Raw genomic sequence first — 26,006 nt, 5'->3', positions numbered from 1 at the left:
AAGCCATAGGGGTAGGGGAAGAATTGGGATTCGGATAGAGTGTGTAGTGTAGTGTGTGTCTCAACCTCAGCGTTTTTGTCTTGTCTGCCTTTGCCCCAATCCTACCTTTGTCCCCTTGTTGTTTCCATTTCTTTGTTTGGTCTCATCCCCCCTGTGGCTTTGCTGTCGGAGGTGTGGTCCAGAGAAAGCTGCTATGAGAGACTGTGGAAGGTAGAAGCTGGAAGCGCTGTGCCAGAAATGACTTCTGTGTTGCATCATTGTGCGAGAAAGCCTCCAGTTGATCTGTGAGGAAAACCCTTCATCCAACTTTTCAGCAGCTTCATCTCAACCAGCCAACAGAAGAGTCGACGCTGTGGGTTCACCAAACTCTTCTATATCCTGAAGGCACCAGAGGAGCACAAACAAAGCTGAGGCTTACACCAAACTGTTTTAAATGCTATAAAACAATCAAACATTGACTCATAAAAGCGATGCTCTCACCCAGCAAAGTCAGGAGCATCCCAGCCAGCAAATTCTGAATGAGTACTCAAAAAGAGGCCTTTGGTGAACGTGCAGGTCACTGTGTACATATCTAACCAACAATCAAAATTGCTTCTTCACAGTGCAGGAATTGTATTTTGTGCCATTTCAACTAACAGCTTGCTGGAGTTGCGGCCTAGTGGGTGTTCCCTGTTTTGATTGACAGCTAACCCAGCCACACAAACAACTCCTGCTGGGGGTTTGTGTGTTGAATGCCTGAATGAGCTGTCTTCTAACATTTAAACCAGGAAAACCAGGGTGGATATTGTGTTGACCCTCATTGTCTTAATTTTTTCTTTCCTTCTACTCTTAATTTCCTCCTGTCTCTATCTGCAGCCAAGTAGACCGGGTTACCCCAGTCCTCGCTCCAGTGAAGGCTTCTATCCCAGTCCCCAGCACCCTGGACATTACCAGGTATTCAGACAAACACGATTTACCTTCTACTCTGTCTTTAGAGTCAGAATGCAAAACTCTGCTATAATTCAAAGTGGAGAGAATTGAGTAACTGCATATTTTGTTGGAACTTTTTCCCTCCAATGTTAGATGGCTGGGTATCCAGGACCTCATACCCTCCCCTCTGTGCCCAGTGCCATGTACCCCCCGCAAGCGGCTCTGCTGGACACACACCACGCACACACCCATCCACGCCACCACGTCCACACACACTCACACGCGCAGCACCTTCCACAGCCTTATGGGGCAGACATGGCGCTATGGAGCTCTGCACTGGAGGTAGGAGACCAGTTCAACATCCATGCACACACACTCACACTGCTAAGAGTGTTTTTAATTTTTTTTTTACAATCCGTCCTGGTAAATCATCCATTTTAATTTTTATAGCTTTATCTTAAAAGTTCTGAAAAAGAAAGGACTGCCAGTTTGCTATTTTATTCACTGTGAACTCATGCAGCTTTTTTTTACCTTCATAAATTTTTGGAAGGTAAATTAAGTCAATTGAGTCAAAGTTTTGTTTACAGAATCTTTATAAAAGGGCCAAGTCAAAAAAAAAAGAGGCAGAAGGCCTACATGGCTTTGTTTTTTTACAAATGTATTCTAAATTTATCGCAAAGTGTTCTTTTTGAACTATTTTTTAAGGATTTTTGCTCTAGATCTCTTGATTTTAAAAAAAAATAGAAGTAATCACCTCATGACAGACATTTTTTGAGTCATCTCTCATCAGTCTGGTGTTTGTATCTGCATGCTTCTCCTCACGTGTTTACGTCTGTGTTTGGGTCTGCATGTCTGTCTTGCCTCGCTTGTCTTTTTTTCGTTTCGCTTTTGTTGGCATGTGTGTGTGTTTGTGTGTGTTTACCTGTGCAGGACAGGGCATTAGACATGCAGCTCTGTACAGACCCTCAGTGCCTGTTAATGGAGGAGCAGCTAAAGATACAACAGCTGCAGATGGAAGAGGATCAGAGGTGGCTGGAGGAGGAGGAAAGGCTGCTGGTAACACACACTGCACACACATTAGTGGAAAAGGCCTTCAGCCACTTCAGATTTATAAGAGTAATTGTGAATGTGTTTATCTGCAAGAAACAGATCCGCCGTGATGTGTGTTTCTTCGTTCATTAAAGGCTGTGTCACACTGCCGCTACATACAATCTGCGCTTCTCCCTCAAATGACATTTCGGTCTTCCGTGATGCTTGCGTGATATAAGTAATTCATAAGTGTTTCTTGCAGTCGTCATTTGTCTCTATGCGCCGATGCCCATTGAGGGTTTTGGCCGACGGGTCCTTACGCGAATTTGGTTTTGAGCTGTTCAAAATGTAGGTCGATTTAGAATTACGCAGTTCATGCATAGATTTCTCGCGGGGCGGTGTCCGGCACTGTGCAGAAGGTGGGCTGGGTACGGCGGGCACGGATGTGAATCTGGACACGCAGATCTCCCCAGCTGCGGCTCCCACTAGGAGAAACAAAGTCATATGTGAATATACGTGGAAAAAGTGAAAAAATGGGTTATTCTTTACGTGATCACAGATGTATCACGAATTAACCTTGTTTAAACCGCAGAAGAAGTACAAATAAATCTTGCAAAGAACATGCAAATTGAACTTCTTCACTTTACTTCACTTCACTTTCTTCACTGAGCAGAAATTATATCATGAGACGGGGGACCACTGGCAGGAGCCGCAGCTGAGGAGATCCGCGAGAAGGGCCCGGCACGTGTTCGGAGTTAGATCCTCGCTTGACGTACCGGCCACCTTCTGGGACCCGGCAGATTTATATTCCCATCACACAATATGCCAATCGTGCCTGAACTGTGCGTGATTATTGCGCTGTCTATGTGAAAGTAATCATGATTCGTGCCTCAATTACATACTTTTAACGTACACGATATAAAAACTATACATCGTTGATACATGCGTGAAAAGTCCGTAAGACTTACGTGGACATACGGGTAACGGTCGTGAAATAAACACTTATGAATTACGTATATCAGACATGTATAACGGAATCCCGAAATTAAATCCATGGACATTGCGCAGATTGTAAGTAGTGGCAGTTGACTTATAAACCAAGAACTGGTGCGGACCAGGAGAATCGGACTGTTTAGTTAAAGCAAAGCATTGCGAGGACCCGCCGCGGGTGCTGACCATGGTGCTGACCATGGTGCTGACGCGGTGTAATTTCTGGTCAGTGCTCTGAATGTCAAGGTGAAGAAATTCAGTAAGGCGCCGGTTTAAGTGTTCATGCTGTAGTTTATTCATTCTTCTGTGGTTTTACCATGTTTCATTCGTGATACATTTGTATATCTGTGGACAATTGTACATAGTGGCTGTTTGCCACAGCCTTAAATGTGATGTGCATCATGTTTGTTTGCGGGCATGCTTCTTTGTGATTGTTTAGTTTTACACATTTATCATCCATTATTTTCGTTTCTTTTTGGTTATCGTCATGTAAGCCAATGATTTAACTACCTGCAGAAGACTTTTTTTGTCAAATTTGTGAAAAATACCAGAGAGCAGCACATAACTGAGATTTCCCAAAATGCCTTCACATTTACAGGGGTTCTTAGTTCCTTGATGCGGGCCGAAGTGTCTCAGTCTTGTGTTGCTGAAATATTTCGGCAAATGATTCTCTCTTAAAGTAGTTAAAGGCTCACAGTCAGCTTCAGCTCTCCTCAGTGGGTAGAAACGCTGTTCAGCAGAAGTTCTTCAGATGGAGCTCAACCATGATGAACACCAAGACCGCATCAGATAATTTAGTCATTAATTAGTTTCATAGTTTACCAGCCCCTAACTGGTGTCTCCTGCTCCTTCTGATTCCAAACATTAAAATTAGTTAAAAAAAGGGTTTGAAACATCCAAATAATCTCTGTAAAAATTTAGAAATATTTGCTCTGTGATTTCTTATTTTAGAACTAGCTATAAATTTCACATTTTTGGGGAAATGTGACTTAAAACTTTCACAAATGTTTCAAAATACTCAGATGACCTCCTAGATGATTACACCTACCATTTGCGAGAATTTTCTTTTGTTTGTCAGTTCTGAGTCCTTACAGCCTAAAGACATACCTGTCCCGTAACGTAAAAGAAGAGATGGATGCAACTGTGCAGCCATCTTGGACTTCTTTCTCTTTCGGCTTTTCCCATCAGGGGTCGCCACAGCGAATCATCCTTTTCCACCTCACTCTATCATGGACATCTTCTACCCTAACATTAGCCAACTTCATGTCCTCTGTTAAGACATCCATGTATCTCCTCTTTGGCCGTCCTCTTGCCCTCCTGCCAGGCAGCTCCATCTCCAACATCCTTCTACCAATATATCCACTATCCCTCCTCTGAACATGTCCAAACCATCTCAGTCTGGCTTCTCTGACTTTGTCGCTAACACAGGCAACATGAGCCGTCCCTCTGATGTACTTGTTCCTTATCCTGTCTAACCTGGTCACTCCCAAGGAGAACCTCAACATCTTCATCTCTGCTACCTCCATCTCAGCCTCTTGTCTCTGTCTCACTGCTACCGTCTCTAACCCATAGAGCAGAGCTGGTCTCACCACTGTCTTGTACACCTTTCCTTTGAGTCTTGCTGGCACTCTTCTGTCACACAACACTCCTGACACTTTCCTCCACCCGCTCCAACCTGCCTGCACTCGCCTCTTCACCTCTTTTCCACACTCCCCATCACACTGAACTGTTGACCCCAAGTACTTAAACTCCTGCACCTTCTTCACCTCAGCCCCCTGTAACCTAACGCTTCTACCTTGATCCCTCTCGTTCAGACACATGTATTCTGTCTTACTACGACTGACCTTCATGCCTCTTCTTTCCAGAGCAAACCTCCACCTCTCTAGCTGTTCCTCCACCTGCTCTCTACTCTCACTGCAAATTACAATGTCATCCGCAAACATCATTGTCCAGGGAGATTCCTGTCTTACCTCGTCTGTCAGCCTGTCCATCAGCATAGCAAACAAAAAAGGACTCAAAGCTGATCCTTGGTGTAGTCCCACTTCCACCTTGAACTCCTCTGTCTGACCTACAGCACATCTCACCACCGTCATACTTCTCTCATACATGTCCTGAACTACTGTGACATACTTCTCTGCCACTCACTAATATGATATTTTAAGTTGGCTTGAAGTCCCACTCTAATCATCTTTTGATATATTGATAAAACATTCCTAGTGGTCTTTAAATTAGGATTATGCAATTTTTAGCCATAGTAAAAAAATAGTGTTACTGTCTAGGACATAGTTTCTGTAGAGCAGCAGTAGTTCAGAAATTCTTATATGAGTTATGGGCCAGACCATTGGCACAGAGCAACCCCACCTCCCTTCCCCTCCCCGTTACTGAAAGATCTCTCTTTAAACCTTCTCCCGCTAGCTTACAGCCCCTCACACCCCCAACCTAACATTACGGGTCCAACAAAAATGCTGAGCGATATTGGAGCTATCCAGCCGTACAGTTTTAAGCCAGATGCCAGCTCAGACGAGGAAATCTGCATCAGAATGTCTCTGTCTGAGAAAGGACCGGAGCAGCCCAGCTTTCTATGAGGCCAGAACAGTCTCATAATTCAGAAATACACACAGTTGTGAATTGGAGTGTGTGCATTTGTGACACAGACTGTGTGGATTTCTGAATTATGAGACTGTTCTGGCCTCATAGCTTTCTGCGTCACAAATACTTTTTCAAACACAGTTTTTTTGTCTGCTACCTATTCAGAATAAATTTGAAAAAAAAAAAAAAACATAAAAAGCAGTTTTGAGCTTAATTTTCTTAATGTATGTCCTCCATCATCAGAAAAAAGCCACAAGAACATGTTCAGAAATACCAAAAACAACATTTTTATTAGAGGGGGTCTTTAAAGCTGCTTGTAGTTTCTTGTAGCAACTCTTTCATGACTTGCAGAGATTCCAGTGAAACAAATTCTGCTTTATATTCCCACATGTCCTGTGAGTCCTTGTTGTGCAAAATTCAGCACCTTCATTTTGACTAAGTCCAGTATGTCAGTGCTTTCTGATTGAAGCATGCTCTTTGAAAACAGAAAATCTCCCTCTTTTCTCTGAAAAACCATAATGCTTTTCATAAGAAGAGTGAGCTGCTATTCTTTTTTAAACTGCCTTAGTTTTGTCTGAGAGAGTTTGAAATTGTTTTTTTTTCTTTTCTTTTTTTGATAGAGCCTTTGCCAGAAAGATAAGGCTTTTTTCCCCCTCTAAGCTCTGATTGAAGTCTGTGAGGAGTTTCTGCTGAAGAGATGTACAGTGCATGTCAGAGAGATCTTGCAAGCAGGTGTGGCCTGTGTGAATTCCAGGCTTAATGATAGGCTGCAGAGCCTGACAGCGCCGTCAACAGTCTGCCTTTGACCCATAACCGCAGACCGACAACACGCAAGATCACTGAAAAGCTGAAGAAGTGTGTGTGAGGAAGAGTAACACGGCTCCTTCACTAGGAGGGGGAGGAGGAAGGGTTTGGGAAAAGACGGGAAGACATGCTCGCTTACTTCCAGCTTGTTGACAACGCGCTCCGGCCGTACTCCACCTCCTTCCCTCCCTATGTGTGTGTGTGCCAGATATAAGTGTAGCGGAGGCAGCAAGCTGGAGTTGAACCTGAACTCCTTTCTTGATGAGAGCGCTTCCACAGGCCGGCCCGTTGGCTTCCACAGATTCTGTGAGATCAGACAAAAAACACCTGAAAGACCCATCAAGAACTTTAATGAACTCCAAAACGATGCTGGTCTTCAAGTCTTGTCTTGGAAAACTGGTTTGCGAAGACGGGTGTGTTAAAGAGCAGCTGGTGAGGAGACTTATTTGTACTAAGGTTTTGACGTTTCTTATGTGTGGCACAAAAGTTAGTCTTTTGTGGGGTTTTTTGGCCAAAGACCAGCCATGAAGGCATTTGTTTGTCGTAGGTGAGTTTCTACCTTTACATTTAGACATTTTTAAAATGATGTTGGAATTTAGATCAGCAGCCTTTAAGTGAGATCAAAGGCTTCATAGAGTTTGTGCAAAAAACTGCAATGGTTTTCTAAGAATAGGAGATACTGAAGTAAAGGTTTGTAAGCAAATGTATGCATTTCTATATGCTTATTGTAGTAAATGTGACTGTACACTGGAAAAAATGTACTTCTCAAAGCAAGTTAAAACATATAGAACATAACATGTTTTCCGCTTGTTATAAGTGAAAAAAACCACTAGCAAATTTTGTTTTGTTAACGTTTCCTAAAATAAGTTGGGATGTCCTTTTTTAAGACAGAATTGAAAATTCAGATTAGCTATAAACTTTCATGTTTAGGTGTATTGCTTTAATAATTTGTAATATTGCATTAAAATGAGCATGCACTGTTAAATACAAGTTGTATATCTATAAAGTAGGTATATTTATAGACGTGTATGGGCTTAGACTCCCCCCTCCATATCCTAAGTGCTACAACAGTCCAATTATCCTTATTTCCAGACCAATTAAAGTAAGGCCATGACTACACACATTAATATCAATGTGTCAGAATGATGACAGTCAAAAAAGTAATTTTATCAGAGTTATTACTTAAAATGAGACATTTTCAAGATCAAATGATTCAAAAAAATGTTCAATTGTCTTAGCAGACTGCTCCGTCTTTTGAAAAGTTACTTGTCGGTTAGATTTGTCTTTTATTAAGTGTAAATGACATTTAAACTAGAAACTCAACAAAAATACTATGTGATATTTTGTGTTTTTGAAGTGTACTTGTTTAAAGTGCTCATAGTGCTTTTTGTGCTTGTTTAGAAACCCGACACAAGGAGTTCAAGAGGGAGTCTGGACAGAGAAGAAAGTGGACCACAGCAGCCAGTAAGCAGCTCATTCCACACATTTAGCCTTGACCATCTCCATCTTTTCAAACTTTAGCCTTATCCCATGACCATGACTCTCTTTCTAAGTCATGAATGTTCACAGTACAGTGTTTGTTTGTATTTTTAGTCAGGAGGGTGTTTTTTTAGACTAATCTTTTAAGGAAGTTGTATCTGTGGTCAAACTCTGTAATCAGCAGCAGCATGTGTTTGTTTTGACTTGAGCTGAGGGAGGGGGTATCATCTAGTGAACGGAAGTGAGCTTCTGAAGGATGGGGTGAGCAGCGCGGGGTCGAGGGGTTCTCACAGCTTTAGGACATATTCATAGGAGTCCTGGGAAAAATAGACGCCATCTTTAATTATCTTCTGCTTCTTCTATGTCCGAATTCCTTCCCTACTCACTACATTGTGCTCTACATAGTGCGTTTGCCATTTTGTAGTGGTGTCCAAATCTACAATTTCAAAATTGAGTGCCCTCGAAATTTCCCAGAAGTCACTGCGAAAAACCAGCGTGCATTGATGCTCACTAGATTGATGAATATAGACCACAATGCATTGCATTTGAACAATTTTTGCAAAGAAAATGTATTTAAATGTATTTTTTTAAATAAAATATCAACGTTTCATCTTCAGAACACATTGGATTCATAAATCGTCGCACAAAGCTCCTATCTATGAGAATTTTACTTTGTGAAATCGATGACGTCATATTCGCCGTTTAAAAGAAAAAAAAGAAAAGTCTGAATTTCTTTTAAACTCCAGGCCACTTCATAGTTTTATAGTAGTTAGGGAGTTGGGTGGGAATTCGCACATGGCCTCTGTCTGTCTGTCTGTACGTCCATTACGAGAGTGTGAAGAGAACCATTATTGATGCATTTAAAGGCTTCATTTAAATTGGAAAAAAAGAGAACTGTTAGGAGTCCCTCTGGAGTATAAAGCCATTTGTTTGCAGCTCAAACCATCAAGTTGTGTTAGATTTTATACATTTTTTAACATTCAAAAGTGGGAGTAAATGACATTTTAAAATGTGCCTATAATAAAACAGCCAATTTACGACACATTTGTGCTCTGTAAGCTAAAATAAAAAGGTAACCAAAATAAAAATGTGATAATATCTTTTACTTCTTCTTTGTTCATCCTGTAGAATTAGTATTTGTCTTGTTAACCAGAAGTTTTTGTATGAATTTGTCTGGAGTTTGCGAGTCAAACTCTGAGCTGCACATCAGTGTCTGTTATTTCCTGGATGCCAGCAGAAGTCGTTGAAGCAGCTCGACGCTGCCACAGGCCAGATATTTCCGTCTCAGCTCGTCCTCCTCCCATTGGATGGTTGTGGCTTGTGGTGGGAAAATCTCCACTGAGTGTGCAGGCATGCATGTAAACTGCCATGGGAGAGTCTTTTCTTTTTTTAATTTTCATTTTTTTTTTGGTAATGGTGGTTCATCACAGTGCTCAGATGGCACCAAGACTTTTAAATTTCACAATGTTGAGAAAAAAGACATCAAGTCATAAAAACAGACAACACAATCACTTTCATGGAGAATAAACAACAAATGTGATCGTTTGTAAAAAGATGACAAACACTACAGTAATTAGAAACTTTAGGGAACTTCTAATTGAGGAGAACTGTAATTTCTTTTTGAACACATTCAAACTGGCTGCCTTGTGACAAAATAAGTGAAGCCTCCCTTCATTCAGCTCTGGTTTTTGTTAATTTCCTGTGCAGCTTCTGATTATGTCTGCGGCTGTGTACTTGCTAACCCCGTGTTTTGTTTTCTTTTGTATTTTTGTGTTTGTGCAGACAGGAAACCAGCACATATATCAGCCGGTTGGCAAAGCAGGTAATAAAACATGAACCGCATGATTTCTTCACATAACTACCATTGTTTTTGCTGTCTTACTTTATCCTAAATCCCCTAAATATATGACATCTGTGTTGTGGAGCTCGTTTTCTATTTGCCTTTGCAGCTTTTTTCCTCATTTCCACATCAGATTAAGCTTTTTTAGCACTGCAATGGGGACTTTTTTACATTTTTATCTTCAGATATTTTAACTGCATTCAATTTAAAGTCCATCTTCAGTCTATTAAGGCTTTTCTTCCTACTTTTGCTAAAAATGCCAAAGATGTTTTTAAATGTCTTATTTACAGTTTACACCAAAAAAGACCTTAAAAAGCAGGAAATGATCTTAAACACTGAGGGACTGGGAAAAACAGACTTAATTAGGCCACATGAAATCTAAAATTTGCCATCAAAGAAACATTTTTTGATTGTACTTCTTAGTCAATGTTTTTCAGCGCATGAAAATATGATAATGCAATTACATGAGAAATGGCTTGAAGAACAGGAATATGAGAAGTTCATTGAAATAGAAAAAAAGCAAATTGTGACTTTGAACGTTCTTGTTCTAATTATAGTTTTAACTAGGGGTGTCAAATTATAACAGTAATCGCGATTAAACAAAATAGCGAGTTATTTTTTGATGACGTTAATCTCATTTTTCAAATATAACTGTTGTCGTGTTCTGAAATATATAAAACAACGGTCCAACTGTTTGAACTCAGCTGAAGGAGCCTGTTGCATTGCTCCCAGTGCACGCCTTGGTGTCTGTGTACCGCCGTGCACGTGGGAGCGCCGCGGTGCTGCTGTGACTTCGTCAATGTGCGACTTTGCAATCCTTAGCAAAAAGCCACGGATATTTTCTATCATGTAAGGGTTAAAGCCCAACAAGGTTGTTGTTACTTTAATGATTATCAAGTCATTAATAATATGATGACCCTTACTTATTAATGCACACCCAGCATCCAATCAGAATTGAGTATTTACCCGGACCATGGTATAACATAAAGTAATGGGGTTATACTTTTTTCTGATGAGTTATTTAACACTTATTTGTGTTTGTGTGCATAAAGGGATTGACTTTGCTAAACTGACTGCCTGTTTGTTTCCTTTGTAGAAATGCACTTAAAGATTTATTAAGGGGATATTAAAAAGAACTTCCAATATTTTGCCTTTTCAGACGCCCTGGTTTTTTTGTGCACTAGTGCAAATCTTTATTGACAACTTTCACTTTTAATGCACTTTTATTTTTCTTTCCTTTGATTTCAGAGAAAATTCTGGTTTTAGCAGATCTGCATCGTTTGTGTAGCTTCTGTTGCTTTAAGTTCAACATAACAGGTTCAACTGATCTGTTCAGCATTTTCGGGAATAGGCAACCTAAGGAATCACATGACAAGTGAGGATCAACATGTTAGCTCAGCGGAAATGAAACATGTACAGTTTAATTTAGGGTGTAAAATAATCACGAGATTGTTTGATCAATTGTTAATTTTCTATCTTGAAGTCCAACTATATTTTTTTCTTTAGTGAAATTGTTGCAAGTGCTCTTTTGTTTATGATTATGCAGTTTTCAGCCAAAATCCCAAAACCTGTGTTGCTTTTTGAGATATATTTACTGCAGAGCAGCAGGAGCTCATAAGAAATTAATTTCCTAGTTGTGTGTGTGTGTGTGGGGGGGGGGGGGACTGTCGGCTTCCAGCTAATTTCCCATCAACCCTTTGTTTGCACTCTCTCCCTCTAGCTTATAGCACCTCACAAACCCAAGCTAACATTAGTGTTGCAAAAGAAAACAAAAAAATCGAGCAATATTACAGCTAACCAGCCGTACAGCTTTGATCCAAATGGCAGCTCAGACGTGGAACACAAAGACGTACATGGATCTTGTCGTCTGCAAGTGGATACTTCAGAATGTAGTGGAGAACGGAGACTTTGGCCCGCCCATGGCAGGTGCTGCGTCACAAACTCCGGGTCTTCATCTGCTTCTGATTCATCGTGATTACTAGGAAACTTTCAGAAATACAGTTTTAATCTTCAATCATTTTATATATGTCCTCCATGATGAGAGAAATGCTACAAGAACAAGAGGTTTTTCATTGGAGGGGGTGTTTAACTTCTGCCTTTGATGCCGTTTTCCTCCAGAGCACGCAGCGCCGCCAAAGAAACCCCCTCGACCAGGAGCTCAGAGCCAAGTGGGCAGTCTGGCGTGTTTAAATACTGGTGATGGCTACAATGACGGAGTCAAGGTACACACGCCGACTACAAGGAAGTCCATCATCCACACAAACTCGAAACGCTTCACTCTACTGAAACACAACAGAACACACCCACAAGATGGCAGCATTTTACAGTTATACCGATTGCATGTTTTTAATACTGACTGCATTCATTTTTGCCTTTTTTATCTTCTGCCGTTTGGCTGCTCCTTCTCCCCCTTCCCTTCTTCGTCTCCTGCCCTCTGCATTACCCATAGCCCTGGCGGGTAAGCAGCACACAGTCGCTGTGTGTTCACTGTGTGTCCCCCACTCTGTCCACCTGTGTGTCCAACTAATCACTGTTTATGTGATTATTAACAGTCAATCACTGATTTTCATCATCTTTCTCTTTAAATTAATACCCATAACTATTAAACAAAGTAAATAAAACCATTTTTGACTTTAACAGTTTTCAATTGTAATGTTTAATGATGAGAGAAACTATTTTAAAATGTTTTTTGCAAGTTACTTTTCTATATTTAAAGACTATCCCGATCATCCTAAGCTTCACAATAAAAGAAAAAATACTATCATTGGAACACTAGATAACATATGCACAAATGCATGTCCCAAGAAGTTGTGTTTATTCAGTCAGGGGTAAAGGGTAGTTAGATGCAAACTGTTGAGAAGAAAACGAATGTGTTCATATCAAAAAATGTGTGGCACTGCCATCTGCTGGCCAGAATAGAGAACTGTTGTGTTTTATGACATTTCCATATTCATCTGAAATCGGAATAATCTATGTTCATTTATTCTCTGTGCATTAATCTGCTCATCTGTTTGCCTGCTTGGATGACTTTATATTATGTGAAAAAATTTGAGTCAAACAAAGATGACCATCTTCCTCTTTCTGGATGGTCCCTGGTTAATCTGAAGGGGAAATTCGCCTGCTGCGTTTGCAATTAACAAAGCATTTTTTAATAAATATTTTGTTGTCTTCTTAGCTGCTGCTGTCTTTTCCTTCAAGCAGGAACTTGTTTTTTATTTTTTTCATTTTCCAACTGTACAGCTGCAGCCTCAAGAGATAAGCCCGCCTCCCACCGCCAACCTGGACCGCTCCAACGATAAAGTGTACGAGAACGTGACGGGATTAGTAAAAGCTGTTATTGAGATGTCCAGCAAGATTCAGCCAGCGCCCCCAGAGGAATACGTCCCCATGGTCAAAGTAATGGAATCTCTCCTCACTAGCTCTCTACAATACCCGGTGCAGATTTTTGTGCTTGTTGCTGTTTACGGACCCAGAGAGTCCTGCTGGCACAGTTTCATCTTCCTCTTTGCACTTTATTAGGACGATCTTTGTGATTTGTTCTCCATGTTATTTATTTTGGTAGCGAGAGGTTTTCGGATGTGACCTTTACTCTTAAACTGCGTTTACACCGAATGCGATTTGTGCAGCAAATTTGCATCTGCCGCCTCTCCTCCCCCGAGTGCCAAATTCTCTGCTGGCCGCCTGTCCAAAAAACCCTATTTGAACCCTGACCACGCTGCCCAAATCGTGCCGCAGCCACCGCTCAAATCGCACCACAGGACCTCAGAGGGCGTCTGTACCATTGACTGAGCATTGAAACCCGCCGCCTCTGCTGTGCGAGTGGTGTTCGGTGTGAACTCAGTTTTAACAGACTGGCTCATGGCTGAAGACTTCTCATCATTTGTCATGAACTTGCTGTGATTGTCTTTCTGAAACTCAATCTGGAGCAGGAGAAGCAGACAAAAACAAGTCAGACCGAACGCATCTTTGAGGTTCTAGTTTTTGCTCTGACTGCGTCATCCACAGAAGCAGGATTTTTGTTTGTTTGTTGGGGGTGATGTGAGTCAATGCATGTCTCTGATGTCTCTTTGTCTCTTTGTGTGGTTCAGGATGTGGGTCTGGCACTGAGGACACTATTGGCCACAGTGGATGAGACTCTACCTCAGCTTCCAGCCAGCACACACAGAGAGGTGGAAACCGCACTCGTCACACCAACACACACCAGAAGATTTACGTTTTCTTTGTAACCCTTCAGCTGACGTGTGGCTTCCTGTTTTCCTCATTAGATTGAGATGGCACAAAAGCTGCTAAACTCTGACCTGGCAGAGCTGATCGGGAAGATGAAGTTAGCCCAACAGTATGTGATGACCAGGTAGATCTCCACTTCAACTGTGTTCCTGCAAGGTCCCTTCAGTGAAACTCAATTTATCCAGAGGAGTTTTTTTAGATAACCACCATAATTAGTATATAGTATACAGTGGTCCCCTCACTACACACTTTGTCCACTTTTGTTTGTATGACATTTCCCTCTTTTCTCTCTTGTTTAAATTTCTCACTGTTCAAACCTTCATAGAAAAAAACGAAAAATGAAGAAAACGACTAAAACAAAAATCTGCTCGAGTTTTGGAAATGTGTCAAATTAAAGGCATTTTGTACATGAGATGCGGCACTGATATTTGATTGACAAGGTCATCAGCCAATCAGGACGCAGAGAACAAAAGCATGCACAATTGCACCAAAAAAAAAACTGCATTATAGAGACTGCAACAGACGAACCGTGATATACACTCATAAATCTATTTGATCTACATTATATATCAGCCCCTTAACTCCTACTCAATGTTTGTGCTTTCAGTCTCCAGCAGGACTACAAGAAGCAGATGCTGACCGCTGCACACGCTCTAGCAGTCGACGCCAAGAACCTCCTGGACGTCATCGACCAATCCCGCCTCAAAATGATGACTCACTCCCGGCCGCATTAGCTCCACGCCAGCCGATCGGATAGTGTACCTGTCTGGTTTCTGTTGGAAAATGCAAGGCGCCTGGAGAAGTGACGTCCTTTCCGATGCGTTACAGCTGGTCGAAGGCGAACCTTCGCTCCTCTGCTCTGCTCAAACCCTGGGAAAACTATTTTTTTATTTAATCCTTCGTCAGCCTAAGATTACCTTCTCAACCACTGTGACTTTCCTACTACACAAACAGAGAAAAACCCCTCCTGACTCGGAGGCTCGCCAGCTGTGCCGTCTTTAGACTGCATGTACAAGAGGAGGAGGAGCAGGGAGGATCATGGGAAACTCTGGGTCTGCAGCTTTAAGAGCCAGCTCCAGTGTTTGACCCAATCTCACAATGTGATGGGAGGGATCTCAGTCAGAGGAGTCCGTCAGCTCCCGACAGAACTGTGAATGGAAATTTCACGGCGGGGAGGAATTTGAGCCAGCAGCCATTTCTGTGCATTTGTGGACATTGATCTGTGCTTGTGGATTCACGTCGCTGCTGACACCTAACAGGCAGGCGAGGCTGTGTTTTCTGTTCTGCTTTAGCATTCTATATGTGGACACGATTCTCAGTGAACACAGAAACTGCCTTCTGTCCTCGGTTGTCCCCAAACCCCCACATAGTCTTCCCTCCATCTCTGAAGCCTTTATTTATTAACACAAGTTGGAGAGGTGGAGACAGAGGGAAGAAACAGGAAGAGGGTGGAACGTCATGACACGTAAGATGCATTTTTTTTGTGGCATTTTATTACTTTTTCTTCGTCCTCCACTCATCGCTCTCCGCAGTCTTCCTCAGCGACTCTCTGAACAGGTTTAAATGTGAAGAATCCAGATCTGTCCAGGTACGCACCACAGACTTCTCAGCTCCGCATCCGCTTTCCTCACCGACTGTCCGTTGTGTTCTTAAAGCAATCACAGCCTTCTTCCTCCGAAACACAAACTGCAACTTGAAAAGCAGACAACTCAGCAAAGACTCTCAAGTCTGCTTTCGTCGGACTTCCTTGTTCCCCAAACCGCTCATAATGTCGGCATAGAAGACCAGTGTCCCACCTCTACGTGTCCAAACACCCAGCGGTGGGGGGGGGAAAAAAACAACCCCTTGGTGTCACAAACACTCTTCACATCTGGAACCTTTGTGAGTTTTCCTGTCATCAGTCTCCAGGAAAAGAAATAAAACACTAAAAAGAATCAAACATGGAGCAACTGGAACCCGTCCCGAAGCTACAAAAGCACACACGGAGTGTCACCTGTTGCTGAATAAAACGTACTGGTAATTCAACTGGTAAAGCATGATGTACCAGTGTATAGAAAAGCATATTTGCACAGCACCAAAAAACTAAAACACAATTTCTGTTGTTTTTTGTTCTATCACATTTACCCAGATGTGATATCCATGTTTGACCAGCAAAAAATTACAAACTATCAAACATCTGGGTGCTAAGTGAAATATTTAAAACACACATGAAAACAATCTATTTTATCTTAGTGATGTTGTGTAAATCTGCTCCTGTTGCGTAAAGCTATACTGGTGTGTATCACTGGTGATGACCTGTACAGAACTCGTTCTAGTAAACACTGGTTTTTATTTTGTCTTCTTGGCTAAATCAACCATGTTGTCAAATAGGAAGAACGCAATGAAATAAAGTCATTGTCAAACAGAAACGCATGTGTTCTCATTCCTGAGGGACAAAAGTGAGTTTCCTGATTAAAACTCCTGTCCGTGCAAGTTTAGTGCATCGAAGTTTTAAAAGACAGAAGTAAGCTAAAATATGAGTTTTTGCATCTGTACGATCAACGTCTTGATGAGTTACATCTATAAATATTTAGTTGTAAGAAAATGCTTTTTAAAGGCTGGGGAACAAAGCTCCACATTGATGTTGTGCCTTCATATCTGCTTCATGTTCTCTTTCGTTTTTTTTTTAGTTTCCGTTCAGAATTCTCTGAGCTGTTAAGCTTAAAAAAACTATTTATTTTACAAGTTGTTTTGCAGCCCATTTTTCTAAGAGAAATTAGCATTTTATCATGTCAAATTATTGACAGCAACTTTATGGTATGATGGAGCGACGAGGGGTTTCAATAAAACTCCAGAATTAGATGAAATGTTTGCATTTTTAATGAGATATTTGACAAGTTTAAGACATTCAAGGGAACAGAGAAGTTTGATTAGCATGAAGTGGTTCATGATCACATAACAGTGAAAGCATTAAAGACTGTCCAAACTCTTTTCTTCCTTTATTATGCATAAATTAGGCCTCTGCATGATGTAAATATCTCATGGGAAAGGCTCAAACAAAGAATGTTTAAAACACTTTGGAATGGACCTTTACAGGCTTCAAATATTTTGATGCATTAAAATTTACTTTGTTTTTAAGCTTCCTACTTTATTTAAAATTGTGGATCTAAATACCTGAAAGGTACAGCATAGTCAAACCTGAAATGTGAATAAAATCCCCCAAATGTAAGCGACAGGTGTAAGATGGTAAACAGACAAATCCAGAGGAAAGAGCAGCAGAGAGTGAAGCAGCATCCACTCTACGCTTCTGTCCGTTTGTTTGGAATCAGCAGGAATTGCATGAAGTCATACAGGTCTTCATCTTTCCACGTGTCCTTACATTCCACGATGGAAAAATCCTCATATTATTAAATCAAAAATTAAATAAATGTTTCAAACCGTTTTTAAAGTGCCTTAAGGGCCTTTATCATGCTTTTCTTTAGCCTTTCAGAGTATCCCTATATGTGATCATATGTTACCTTTGGCCAGAGCTTTAACTGGACGACAAGAAGTGGCGGTTCTCTCTTTCATGGAAGTTGAGACATGAAATGCAGAGAAATTTGAATGTAAATATCAATCAATACAAAGAAGTCCTGTTTTCTATGGGTTGAATGCTTTATTGCTGAATGAAAATGAAACTTGAAGGGTAATAATTGGCAAAATGAAATAAAGAAATGATCAAAGTTGACCTTAAATAAAGTGAAAACAGCATAATAGCAAAAAAGATCATTTTGTGAAAAATGCCAGCGCCGGCTCTCGAAACAGCGAGCTTCTGCACCAAGAATTCTCCATGTATTTCAATAGAGGCAAAAGTTCTGCAATAATGAAAAGTTCAAGGATTTGAAGGACCAAAAGTCCCAGCTGGAAAAAACTGAAAGAGCTGAACGTTCCAATAGTTGAATGGTTAAAATAGCTGAAAAATTGTAGAAGAAGTAAAGCGGCAAAAAGAGGCGAAAGATAATGTAATAAGGAAAGAGAAACAGGAAAACAATGGGTTGAATGCTCCCTCCTTCTTATTGGTTATAGCATTCAACCAATAAGGAGGGAGCACAGGTCAAGTCCATCAATACATTTTGTTATACATTGACTGTGGACATGAAATTATTTTAAATGGGAGTACAATTACAACATTGATTTTCATTTGATTTATTAATAAACAAATATGCAACTAACACCAATGCAACACAAAAATGTAACTTTTTGTTGAAATGGAAAAAGTAAGTGATACTGTAATTACATAAAATGTGCTGATCAAAAGACTATCCAAGGAATGTTAAAATATATCTAAAAAACATTTAAAAACAGCCCAGTAGGGCATTGGGCTGTCGCCTAAATCGCGCCGCAGTACCTCAGATCGCATCTGTACCATTGACTTAACATTGAAACTGGCATCATTGCTGGTCTAAGGTTTGCAGGAAACCACATAAATACATCATGACATTAAGAAATAAGGTTGCATATTCCAATAATGCCGTTGTGGTTCCTTCAGATGAAATGTGTACATTATTTGATTTCATGCATCACTGCACTAATCAAAAAAAGTCTGACTTTACAAGTTCCCTCTGTAAAATTATAGCTCAGGCATCAATAATTATCTGTACATATGTATAAACTATGCAGTTAGTGTCTCATAAAATTCTTTCTTCTACTGCAGCCTCTTGCAATGAATCTTTTATGGAGAATCTGTGCTTTCAACAAAAACGAATTTATCAAGACTTATGGTTGAAACATGGTTTAGTTAAGAAGAAACTTTCATTCACTTCATACGACTAAAAAGCAGAATCATGCAAGTATAAGATGATTTGATCCAGTGATTTCCAAAAAGTGAAGATAGAAATTCCGAAACGCAGATTGTCCTTGAATGTGTTGAACGTCAGAGCAGCTAAACGCGGAGCCGCAGCTCTCTAATCAATCGTCCAGTGATTGGATGCCTTTTTTCTGGCTCTGTTTGAGTGTTGTTGTTTTTCTTAAAAAGCTGGCCTTTGGTGGTTTTGTGCTTTCAGTCTTGAATGGATGTTTTTGTCTCGTCGTTCACTGAGTCTTGACTTTCTTTGTGGCAGACTCTCGTCTTCTGGATTTGGGAGCGTAGTGTCTAAGAAGTGAAACAACAGAAGGATGCTGTTCATATTTTTCCATCAAAATCACACTTAAGTTTGGAAGCTGATAGAATCAATAAAGTTGTACTTAAGACATGGGTATTATTGTGAAGGATTTTTTTGCTTGTACACTGTGTGTCAATACCTTCGCTGGTAAAGGTAGAGGAAGAAGAGGACTTCGTCTCTGAAGCAGGAAAGTTGGTGGGAGGAGGAGAAAGATGCGGTGGAGGAGAAGAAGAAGGCGAAAGAACACGCATCTGAAACCAGCGTGTTCAAAGCCTGGAAGCAAACGGATTATAGCTTTTTAAAAAAACAACCTCAACATTGTTCTCAGAGCTGCATTTATACTTGTAATTGTTTAGTGTTGGATTTGCAAACAGAATTTAAATAGCTTCAATCTTTTTCCGCACTCACTCTGTACATCAATGCTGCCCCCTGCAGGTGATTCACGGACTTGAACTGATCCACAAAAAAAGGTTAACAGGTTTACCACTGCACGTGATACATTTCCAGATTTTTCCCGATGTAAGGACTTTGTTCTGCCGTCGGGTTGGTCTCACCTTGTGGTTGATGAAGAGCTGAGGAGCCATGGACAGAAAACCAAACGCATAAACCCCTGAAGACAAACCAAATTAGGATGTAAAATATAACACTTCATTTGAAGGCAGGAGTGAACGTGAGAAGGCTCACCTGTGACAAGACTGTTGATCAACCAGGAATAGTAGCTGTCAACATGACACAAAGTGGGATTAACATCTGACAGGATTAGACTGGTGGGTTTGTGAACACAACTCATTGCCAATTTTGCATAAACAAAGATAAAATCTCCCTTTTTATTAGGCTTAATTCAGTTCTAGCTTGAACTTGAGACCAAAGATGAGAAGAAGAAAAAAGGAAAGAGTTTGAGCTTCGAAGGAGCAGCCGAAAACAAATTAGAGTGAGATTATAATGGAATCTGCTCACTTTCGTTTGCGTAAGTAGACCAGGGAGAAAACGGCTCCGCTGATGCACAGGGGGTACACCAAGTAGGACAAGTATCTGGACGCCTGAAGGGGAAAAGACAAAATCCTAAAATCGGACACAGATTATAACAAAACAAAGCACAGGTGAATGAGACAGATACCTGCACATCGTACTCCACAGTCCTTTGCTCGTCCTCATCCAGCTTTTTTACCTGCAGATGGGAACAGGTTCAGACTTCCTCTGTTCTCATTGAACAGCGGAGAACATGGACGATCTTTTACTCACGTGAAACTCTTTGTTCAGCTGGATCTTAAAGACTTTAAACACTTTCCACACCTGACAAGAAATAGGGAGTCTGAGGTTTTCTCTTGACCTGTGGGGGTGTTTTAAACGGGTGTCAAACATGGACTACCTCCACACATGCTCCCAGTCCGACAGGAAGGAGCACCAGAAGACTGGTCTCCTCCAGCAGATGAAGGAAGATCAGCAACGTGCAGAGACATCGCCACAAAACTGCAATTAGGAGGAACAGCCATTTTTTAAATGGTTTCAAACGGCTCTATATTGCGTACAGATAATAATACCACTCCTTTTAAATACCCACTCTGATGAAAATTGGTTTTTTAACACATTCTAGATGATTTTTCTGAGGATGGAGGACAAATATTAAGAAAATTCTGATTAAAATTGCATTTCTGAGTATTTCATTGCATTTGTGATGTAGAAAATACGCTGGGCGGGCCACAAGCTCCCTGCTGCGCTCCATGCTGATGCACCCACCCGTAGATCCACGTGCGTCTTTGTCCTCCTGGACAAAGTTGGCATCTGGCTCCAAACTGTACGGCTGGAAAGCCCCAACATTGCTCTCCATTTTTCTGGCACCGTTAAAGTTAGCTTGGGGTTCTAAACAGCAGTAAGCTAGCGGGAGAGCGTGTGAACCAAGGCCTGATGGGAAATGAGTGCGGGCTTACTCCCTGCCAACAGTCCTGCCCACAACTCAGAAAGGAATTTCTGATTAACTCCTGGTGCTCTGCAGAAACTATGTCCTAGAAAAACGACACAGTTTTTTTTTTTTTTTGGCTAAAAACTGCATCATTGTAATTAAACTACCGGGGATACTTTTACAGTAAATCAAAAGATGATCGGAGTGGGACTTTATTATCATAATTACCCGACTTCCTGGATATTCCTGCCATGCTCTTCTTTTCCCTCCACGAACAGATGTCGTTTTTAAGTGCGAGAAATTCACAGATGAGCTGCACAAAAACATAAATATACCCTGTTGCTCTCAGACGTGAGTCAATTCCAGCAGGAATGCTTTGACAGTGTGCTCCCACCTGCAGAGCTGTAACCAGGGCAGTCAGCACCAACAGGTAGAGGTTGGATCCAACCAGAGTTTCTTTAATCTCATCGATGTTCTCCTCACTGAAGCCTTTAGGCACACAACGTTTGTAAAAATTCTCATGCACAAAAACCCCACACCCTCAGAAATGACCCATTTCATCCCTCATATTCTCACCAAACTGTCGCAGGGAGTAAACGATGTCGTGTAAATGGATCCAAAAGCGAAATTTCCTCAGAGAGATTCCCTCATAGGAAATTGTGAGGGGGAGCTGCACACTGCTGCTGCCGATCTCCTGTTTGAGCAGGAGAGGCGAGATTACTGAGGCCCCTTAAACAATGGCGTATGTCACACAGAAAAGGACGTCCTACTTTGAGGTCTTTGACTCTGGAGCTCAGCTCATTGACCAGCAGAAGGGGCAGGTAGATCATCTGTCTGCCCTCCTGAAAGCTGCACAGACAGAAGATTGAAGTTGAGCATTTAAGTTCTTCAAATGTACACAAGCAAAGCCTGAAAGGTTTAAAGTTAGCAACACACAAACACATGGAGCAAAATCTCACTTTCCCAGTGAAGTTTATGAAAAAGAAAGCATCTTAAGCAACTTGGTTTAACCTCTCATTTCACAAAAATGCAACCATTTTTTCAATCCTTTTTTTTTTGGACAGTTTCCTAACATCCATTTTTTGAACCTGTTTTATCCCTGACAGGGTCACGGGGTGGCCAGAGCCTGACTCACCTACTGTTGGGTGAAGGCGAAGTACACCCTGGACAGGTGGCCAGTCTGTGGCAGGGCCACAATCATGCACCCAAGCACACACACATTCACACCTTGGGACAATTTAGAGTCAACACTTCAACCAGGAAACACCTTTTTTTTTGGACAGTGAGAGGAAGATGGAGTCCCTGGAGAAAACCCATGCATGGGGAGAACGTGCAAACTCCACAAAAATCAAGTCCCAACTGGGACTTGAACTCGGGCCTTCTTGCAAGAGGCAAGAGCGCCAACCACTGCACCACCATACCCCAAAGATTTGTAATATTTTTAAATAAAATGTTATGCAAAATGCAATATATTTTAATGATAGTGGAATAACTCTGTCCTGGTAACCCTCACATAAAAAAATAATTGAAACTTGGAAATGATCTGTTTCTTCCTTTTCAAGTACCTATCTTTATTTGCAATTAGACAATTACAACACCTGCAAATATTTTCTGTGACGCCAGCAGGACCTTTAATGCTCTCCTGGTTCTGACCTTCACTTACACTCTCATGTAGCGGCGCACATCACTGGGAAGCCCCGCCTTGCTGAAGCTGAAGTCCTCCGACATCATGGTGATTGACAGGAGCGGTGTCCAGTGGGACACAGGTCTAACAGATCCAACCTTTTGGAGGAAAAAAAACAAAAGTCAAATTTGTGCTGCAGGTCTGAATCTTCTACAGAGGAGACTTGTGGATGAAAAGCAGACTTTTGTGACCCCCTCATATTACCTTCTGTGGGTCCTTCTGGTCCTCTTTGTTTGCAGGATTCATGTAGGTGGTGAGCTGAGCAGCATAGTGAACTTCCTTTCTGTCTTCCAAGGGAGAAACTCCCACTTTGTGAAGATACACAACTGCATACAGAGTGCCGTTAGCTCGAGTCTCCTCTGGCAGAGAAACGTTCACCTGTCTGCAAAGGAGCGCACAGAATTCGTGTTTTTGCTTTTCATCGCCACGCATTTGGACTTGTGGCGGTGTGATACGTGTTAAAAACTCGCCGTTCAAATGTGGAGAGAGGATCAAAGGCCTCCACCCTCAAAATGGGATGGAGTTGGCTGTCTTCTGGCACGAGGCAGGTAAAGACACTCAGCTGAGTTCAGTAAGAGAGAAGAATTCAGATCAGAACATAATGCTAATACTGAAACAGAATATCACTAACAGCCTTCTTTTTCTACCAATAATCACTCAAACACGTCATGATCTGAAATCTTCATTTTGTTTTTATAACTCGTGACCTTATTTTTATGCAATTTTCCAGGTTATGTTGCATTGTTTGTTGTGCCATGAATTAAAAATGTTGCTGAAATGCATCTCACAAGATTAGAAACAAATCATTTAGTGAACTTATTAAACCTGCGGACAAAAGCTGATAGATAAACTATTGCAGTTTTATAACTAGTAATGTTATAAAGGATTCTGTATTTGCAAAGTTATAAATAAACAAGAACCTTTACTATTTTAGGGAATCTTGCAGAGCAGAAAAGAATAGAATAGAATAGAATAGAATAGAATAGAATAGAATAGAATAGAATAGAATAGAATAGAATAGAATAGAATGAAACTATGTATTTTATCTAGGGAAATTCAACTTCAATTCCAGTTCAGCTTACAATAGCCAAGCTAAATCAACTGTTATATTCCTATATTATAAATCATTATTAAAAAATAACCTTAACCCTCAGTTGTTAATCACATCATCAGATTTATGACAGAATATCACCTATAATCCTTGTAACTTTGAGTGGCCTTTTGTCTAGTTTTATCTTTGCTTTGTCTGTGGATTTATACATTTTTATTTTGTCTCTACATGTTTGATCTGTTGCTATGAACCTTAAAACAACTTGTGTCAAGTTTTGTGATTTTTGCAGTATAAAAAGACTAGACATATCACTCAGAAATTGAGTTTGTAAACATTCTTTGGTTCATTGGAGAGTTATTGTAAAATATAACCAAAAAGATGTCAAACAAATAAATACATACAAAGCTGGGGCTGCACTAAAAAGATGAATATCAAACATTGTCACAATGAACAAAAAACTATTTCAGCTGTAAATGATCAAATCAAACTTTGTGATAAAACGCACTTCTGATACTTGTGTGGCTCGAATCGCTTTACAATTTAAAAAAAGAACACAGAAATTAAAAAATAATTTTAATTAAAAAAATAATGAACCTGTTGTTGTGGGAAAAGAAATGTAGGGCTTGGCTCTGCTGTGAGGAAACATCTATTCATACCAGGAGCCAGCCACAGGAAGATCGCCATGATGCCCATCCAGACCAGGACAGCAACGGGTCCATTCCACAACCTGAGGCTGCAATGTTGGACCCCAGCTGTCCCAGACAACAACTACAGCTGGTTGTAAAGTTGTAAATAATGCTCCAAAAGGCTCTGGACTTCTAAGAGCTACTGTAGAGAATTAGGATCAAATATTGTGCAGCATCAGTATTAATATATTTAATGAAAATATTTAGACCAGGGCATTAAAAACATCATGTGTTGCTATGAAGAAATGTCAGCCACGTCTGTGTTCAGAAATCTCGGTCTGTCATGACACACACACAGTGGGTTTGTGGTTCGTTTTTCCCGCCCATCATGTGTGTGTTGCCAAACAAAAACGAGCATCCAAACCGAGCTGGTGTGTACCTGCAGTCGTGGTCTGTTGTGCAGGTAGGAGGCCATGCAGAGCTCCCCTCTGCTTCTGTCGCAGGGTTTGCTGTTGAGGAAGCCGTACAGCAGCCAGGCGGTGTGGAGCGCGTACACCACGAACACCCCCAGCAGCAGCTTCGCGAGCGCGCTCGTCTTTCCGCCGCTGTCCGCCGGTTTCAGATAACATGAGGGGAACATGTTTCCGTCTTGGAATGTGGGCGAGCTCAACACACGAAGAGGCTGGAGTGTTTAGCTTCAGTCACACCATCGGGCTTTCTGGATTCTGCAGCATCCTTCCGGTTTCCAGAATCTGCAGCTGATGCTGGTGGCCAATCTCTGCGCATGCGCTCTAATTACTAAGGTAATCTTTTTTTTTTTTTATTGAACAATTGCAACTTACAAAACAAGAAAATACAACAATTATGCACATATAATGTACAATAGAATTCTGAATACAGAACAAACATGTTGCATTCTTTAAAAAATACTAATTATTAATAATAAACACAAAAGGGAATATAATCCTCAACACACACTTTAGGAAGACACAACTTTATTGTACCTTTATTGTAACTTTTTTTTGTTTTTAATTTATTAAAATTGTATATATTATAATCGAAATTAGAACCTCCTCATTTTTTTTCACAATGCTCTGAAAACAACAGACAACCATGAAAAATAATGATCACAAATACATATTTTACAGTAGTTTTTTGTGTGTATTTTCTCTTGTCTTTTTCTTTCTCTTATTGCACTCTACAACCCTGAAATTAATTCCTTTCTCCTTTTAGATTTCATATCTAAAATATATGAAAAAATAAAGAAAAACACACAATAAATCAAAACAAGGGAAAAAATAGACACTATTGGTTTGAATACCTATACTCAGGGCTTTAAATTTACTTTTTAGTTAACTAGCCAGGTGGCTGGTAACATCTAAAGTCTACCAGCCAAATTAGGTTTCTACTTGCCAAACATTTCTCTATAAAAATAATTTACGTTATTTAAACATTTATTCTTTATAAAGTTTCAGTTGATGATTATTCTCCTGTCAAAAAAAAACACTAATAATAATTGAAACTGTAGTCTAATGCCAAGTTTGTAACAGTAAATCAAATAACACAAATGTAATGTTATTTTAATGAAAGCCATTTCTGATCTCTAATCCTTATTATGAACACCTCTCTAATGCCTCGACTTTTCATCAAGGCCCTAATGTTTATTTCTTGTCATGGTCCTTTATTTAAAACCTGACATTTTTTATACAACTTTTTACAAATAACAAATTTTTTCAATGTCAACTTTTTTCAAAGTTT

At 40.5% G+C, this 26,006-nt stretch overlaps 2 protein-coding genes across 51 annotated transcripts in view; one reads left to right on the top strand and one right to left on the bottom strand.

The window, feature by feature from the left end:
* Positions 1-16,275, top strand: part of LOC101155713 (focal adhesion kinase 1) — a 68,985-nt gene extending 52,710 nt beyond the window's left edge. For 31 of the 50 annotated variants that reach the window (XM_078933457.1, XM_078933447.1, XM_078933444.1 and 28 more), the window contains 11 exons: positions 856-933; positions 1,063-1,251; positions 1,840-1,965; positions 7,723-7,785; positions 9,583-9,622; positions 11,759-11,862; positions 12,090-12,098; positions 12,881-13,036; positions 13,729-13,809; positions 13,906-13,991; positions 14,475-16,275. In XM_078933457.1, the coding sequence (XP_078789583.1) occupies positions 856-933; positions 1,063-1,251; positions 1,840-1,965; positions 7,723-7,785; positions 9,583-9,622; positions 11,759-11,862; positions 12,090-12,098; positions 12,881-13,036; positions 13,729-13,809; positions 13,906-13,991; positions 14,475-14,601 (1,059 nt within the window). In that variant the 3' untranslated portion in view covers positions 14,602-16,275. The remainder of the gene's footprint in view (positions 1-855; positions 934-1,062; positions 1,252-1,839; positions 1,966-7,722; positions 7,786-9,582; positions 9,623-11,758; positions 11,863-12,089; positions 12,099-12,880; positions 13,037-13,728; positions 13,810-13,905; positions 13,992-14,474) is intronic. The other 19 variants (XM_078933464.1, XM_078933463.1, XM_078933465.1 and 16 more) reach the window with 5 other exon arrangements.
* A 1,206-nt stretch (positions 16,276-17,481) lies between these two features.
* On the bottom strand, positions 17,482-25,041 carry LOC101155458 (lipid scramblase CLPTM1L). The gene is made up of 16 exons (XM_078933469.1): positions 24,688-25,041; positions 22,776-23,133; positions 22,551-22,669; positions 21,658-21,736; positions 21,464-21,581; positions 21,282-21,376; positions 21,116-21,200; positions 20,357-20,457; positions 20,230-20,280; positions 20,105-20,155; positions 19,945-20,027; positions 19,672-19,706; positions 19,542-19,597; positions 19,396-19,440; positions 19,127-19,260; positions 17,482-18,977 (listed from the first exon to the last, which is right to left on the bottom strand). Exons 2-16 carry the CDS (start codon positions 23,001-23,003, stop codon positions 18,917-18,919), a joined length of 1,341 nt encoding a protein of 446 aa, XP_078789595.1. The 5' UTR covers positions 23,004-23,133; positions 24,688-25,041; the 3' UTR covers positions 17,482-18,916.
* Positions 25,042-26,006: the final 965 nt, after the last annotated feature.

This window comes from Oryzias latipes, chromosome 16, assembly GCF_053564925.1.
Source record: "Oryzias latipes strain Hd-rR chromosome 16, Olatipes_Hd-rR_3.1".
NCBI classification, from domain to species: Eukaryota; Metazoa; Chordata; class Actinopteri; order Beloniformes; family Adrianichthyidae; genus Oryzias; species Oryzias latipes.
The sequence above is the reverse complement of the archived record's forward strand: the minus strand, read 5'-3'. Positions and strand labels throughout refer to the sequence as shown.

Bases quoted from the DNA above. Each gene is read 5' to 3' on its own strand.
- LOC101155458 (XM_078933469.1), bottom strand. From the start codon at position 23,003: ATGCGTGGCGATGAAAAGCAAAAACACGAATTCTGTGCGCTCCTTTGC. The intron at 21,737-22,550 runs GTAAGTGAAGGT...CTGTCTGTGCAG, and splicing joins GTGCGCCGCTACATGAGAGT to CTTTCAGGAGGGCAGACAGA. The intron at 18,978-19,126 runs GTATTGACACAC...TTCACTTCTTAG, and splicing joins CTCTACCTTTACCAGCGAAG to ACACTACGCTCCCAAATCCA.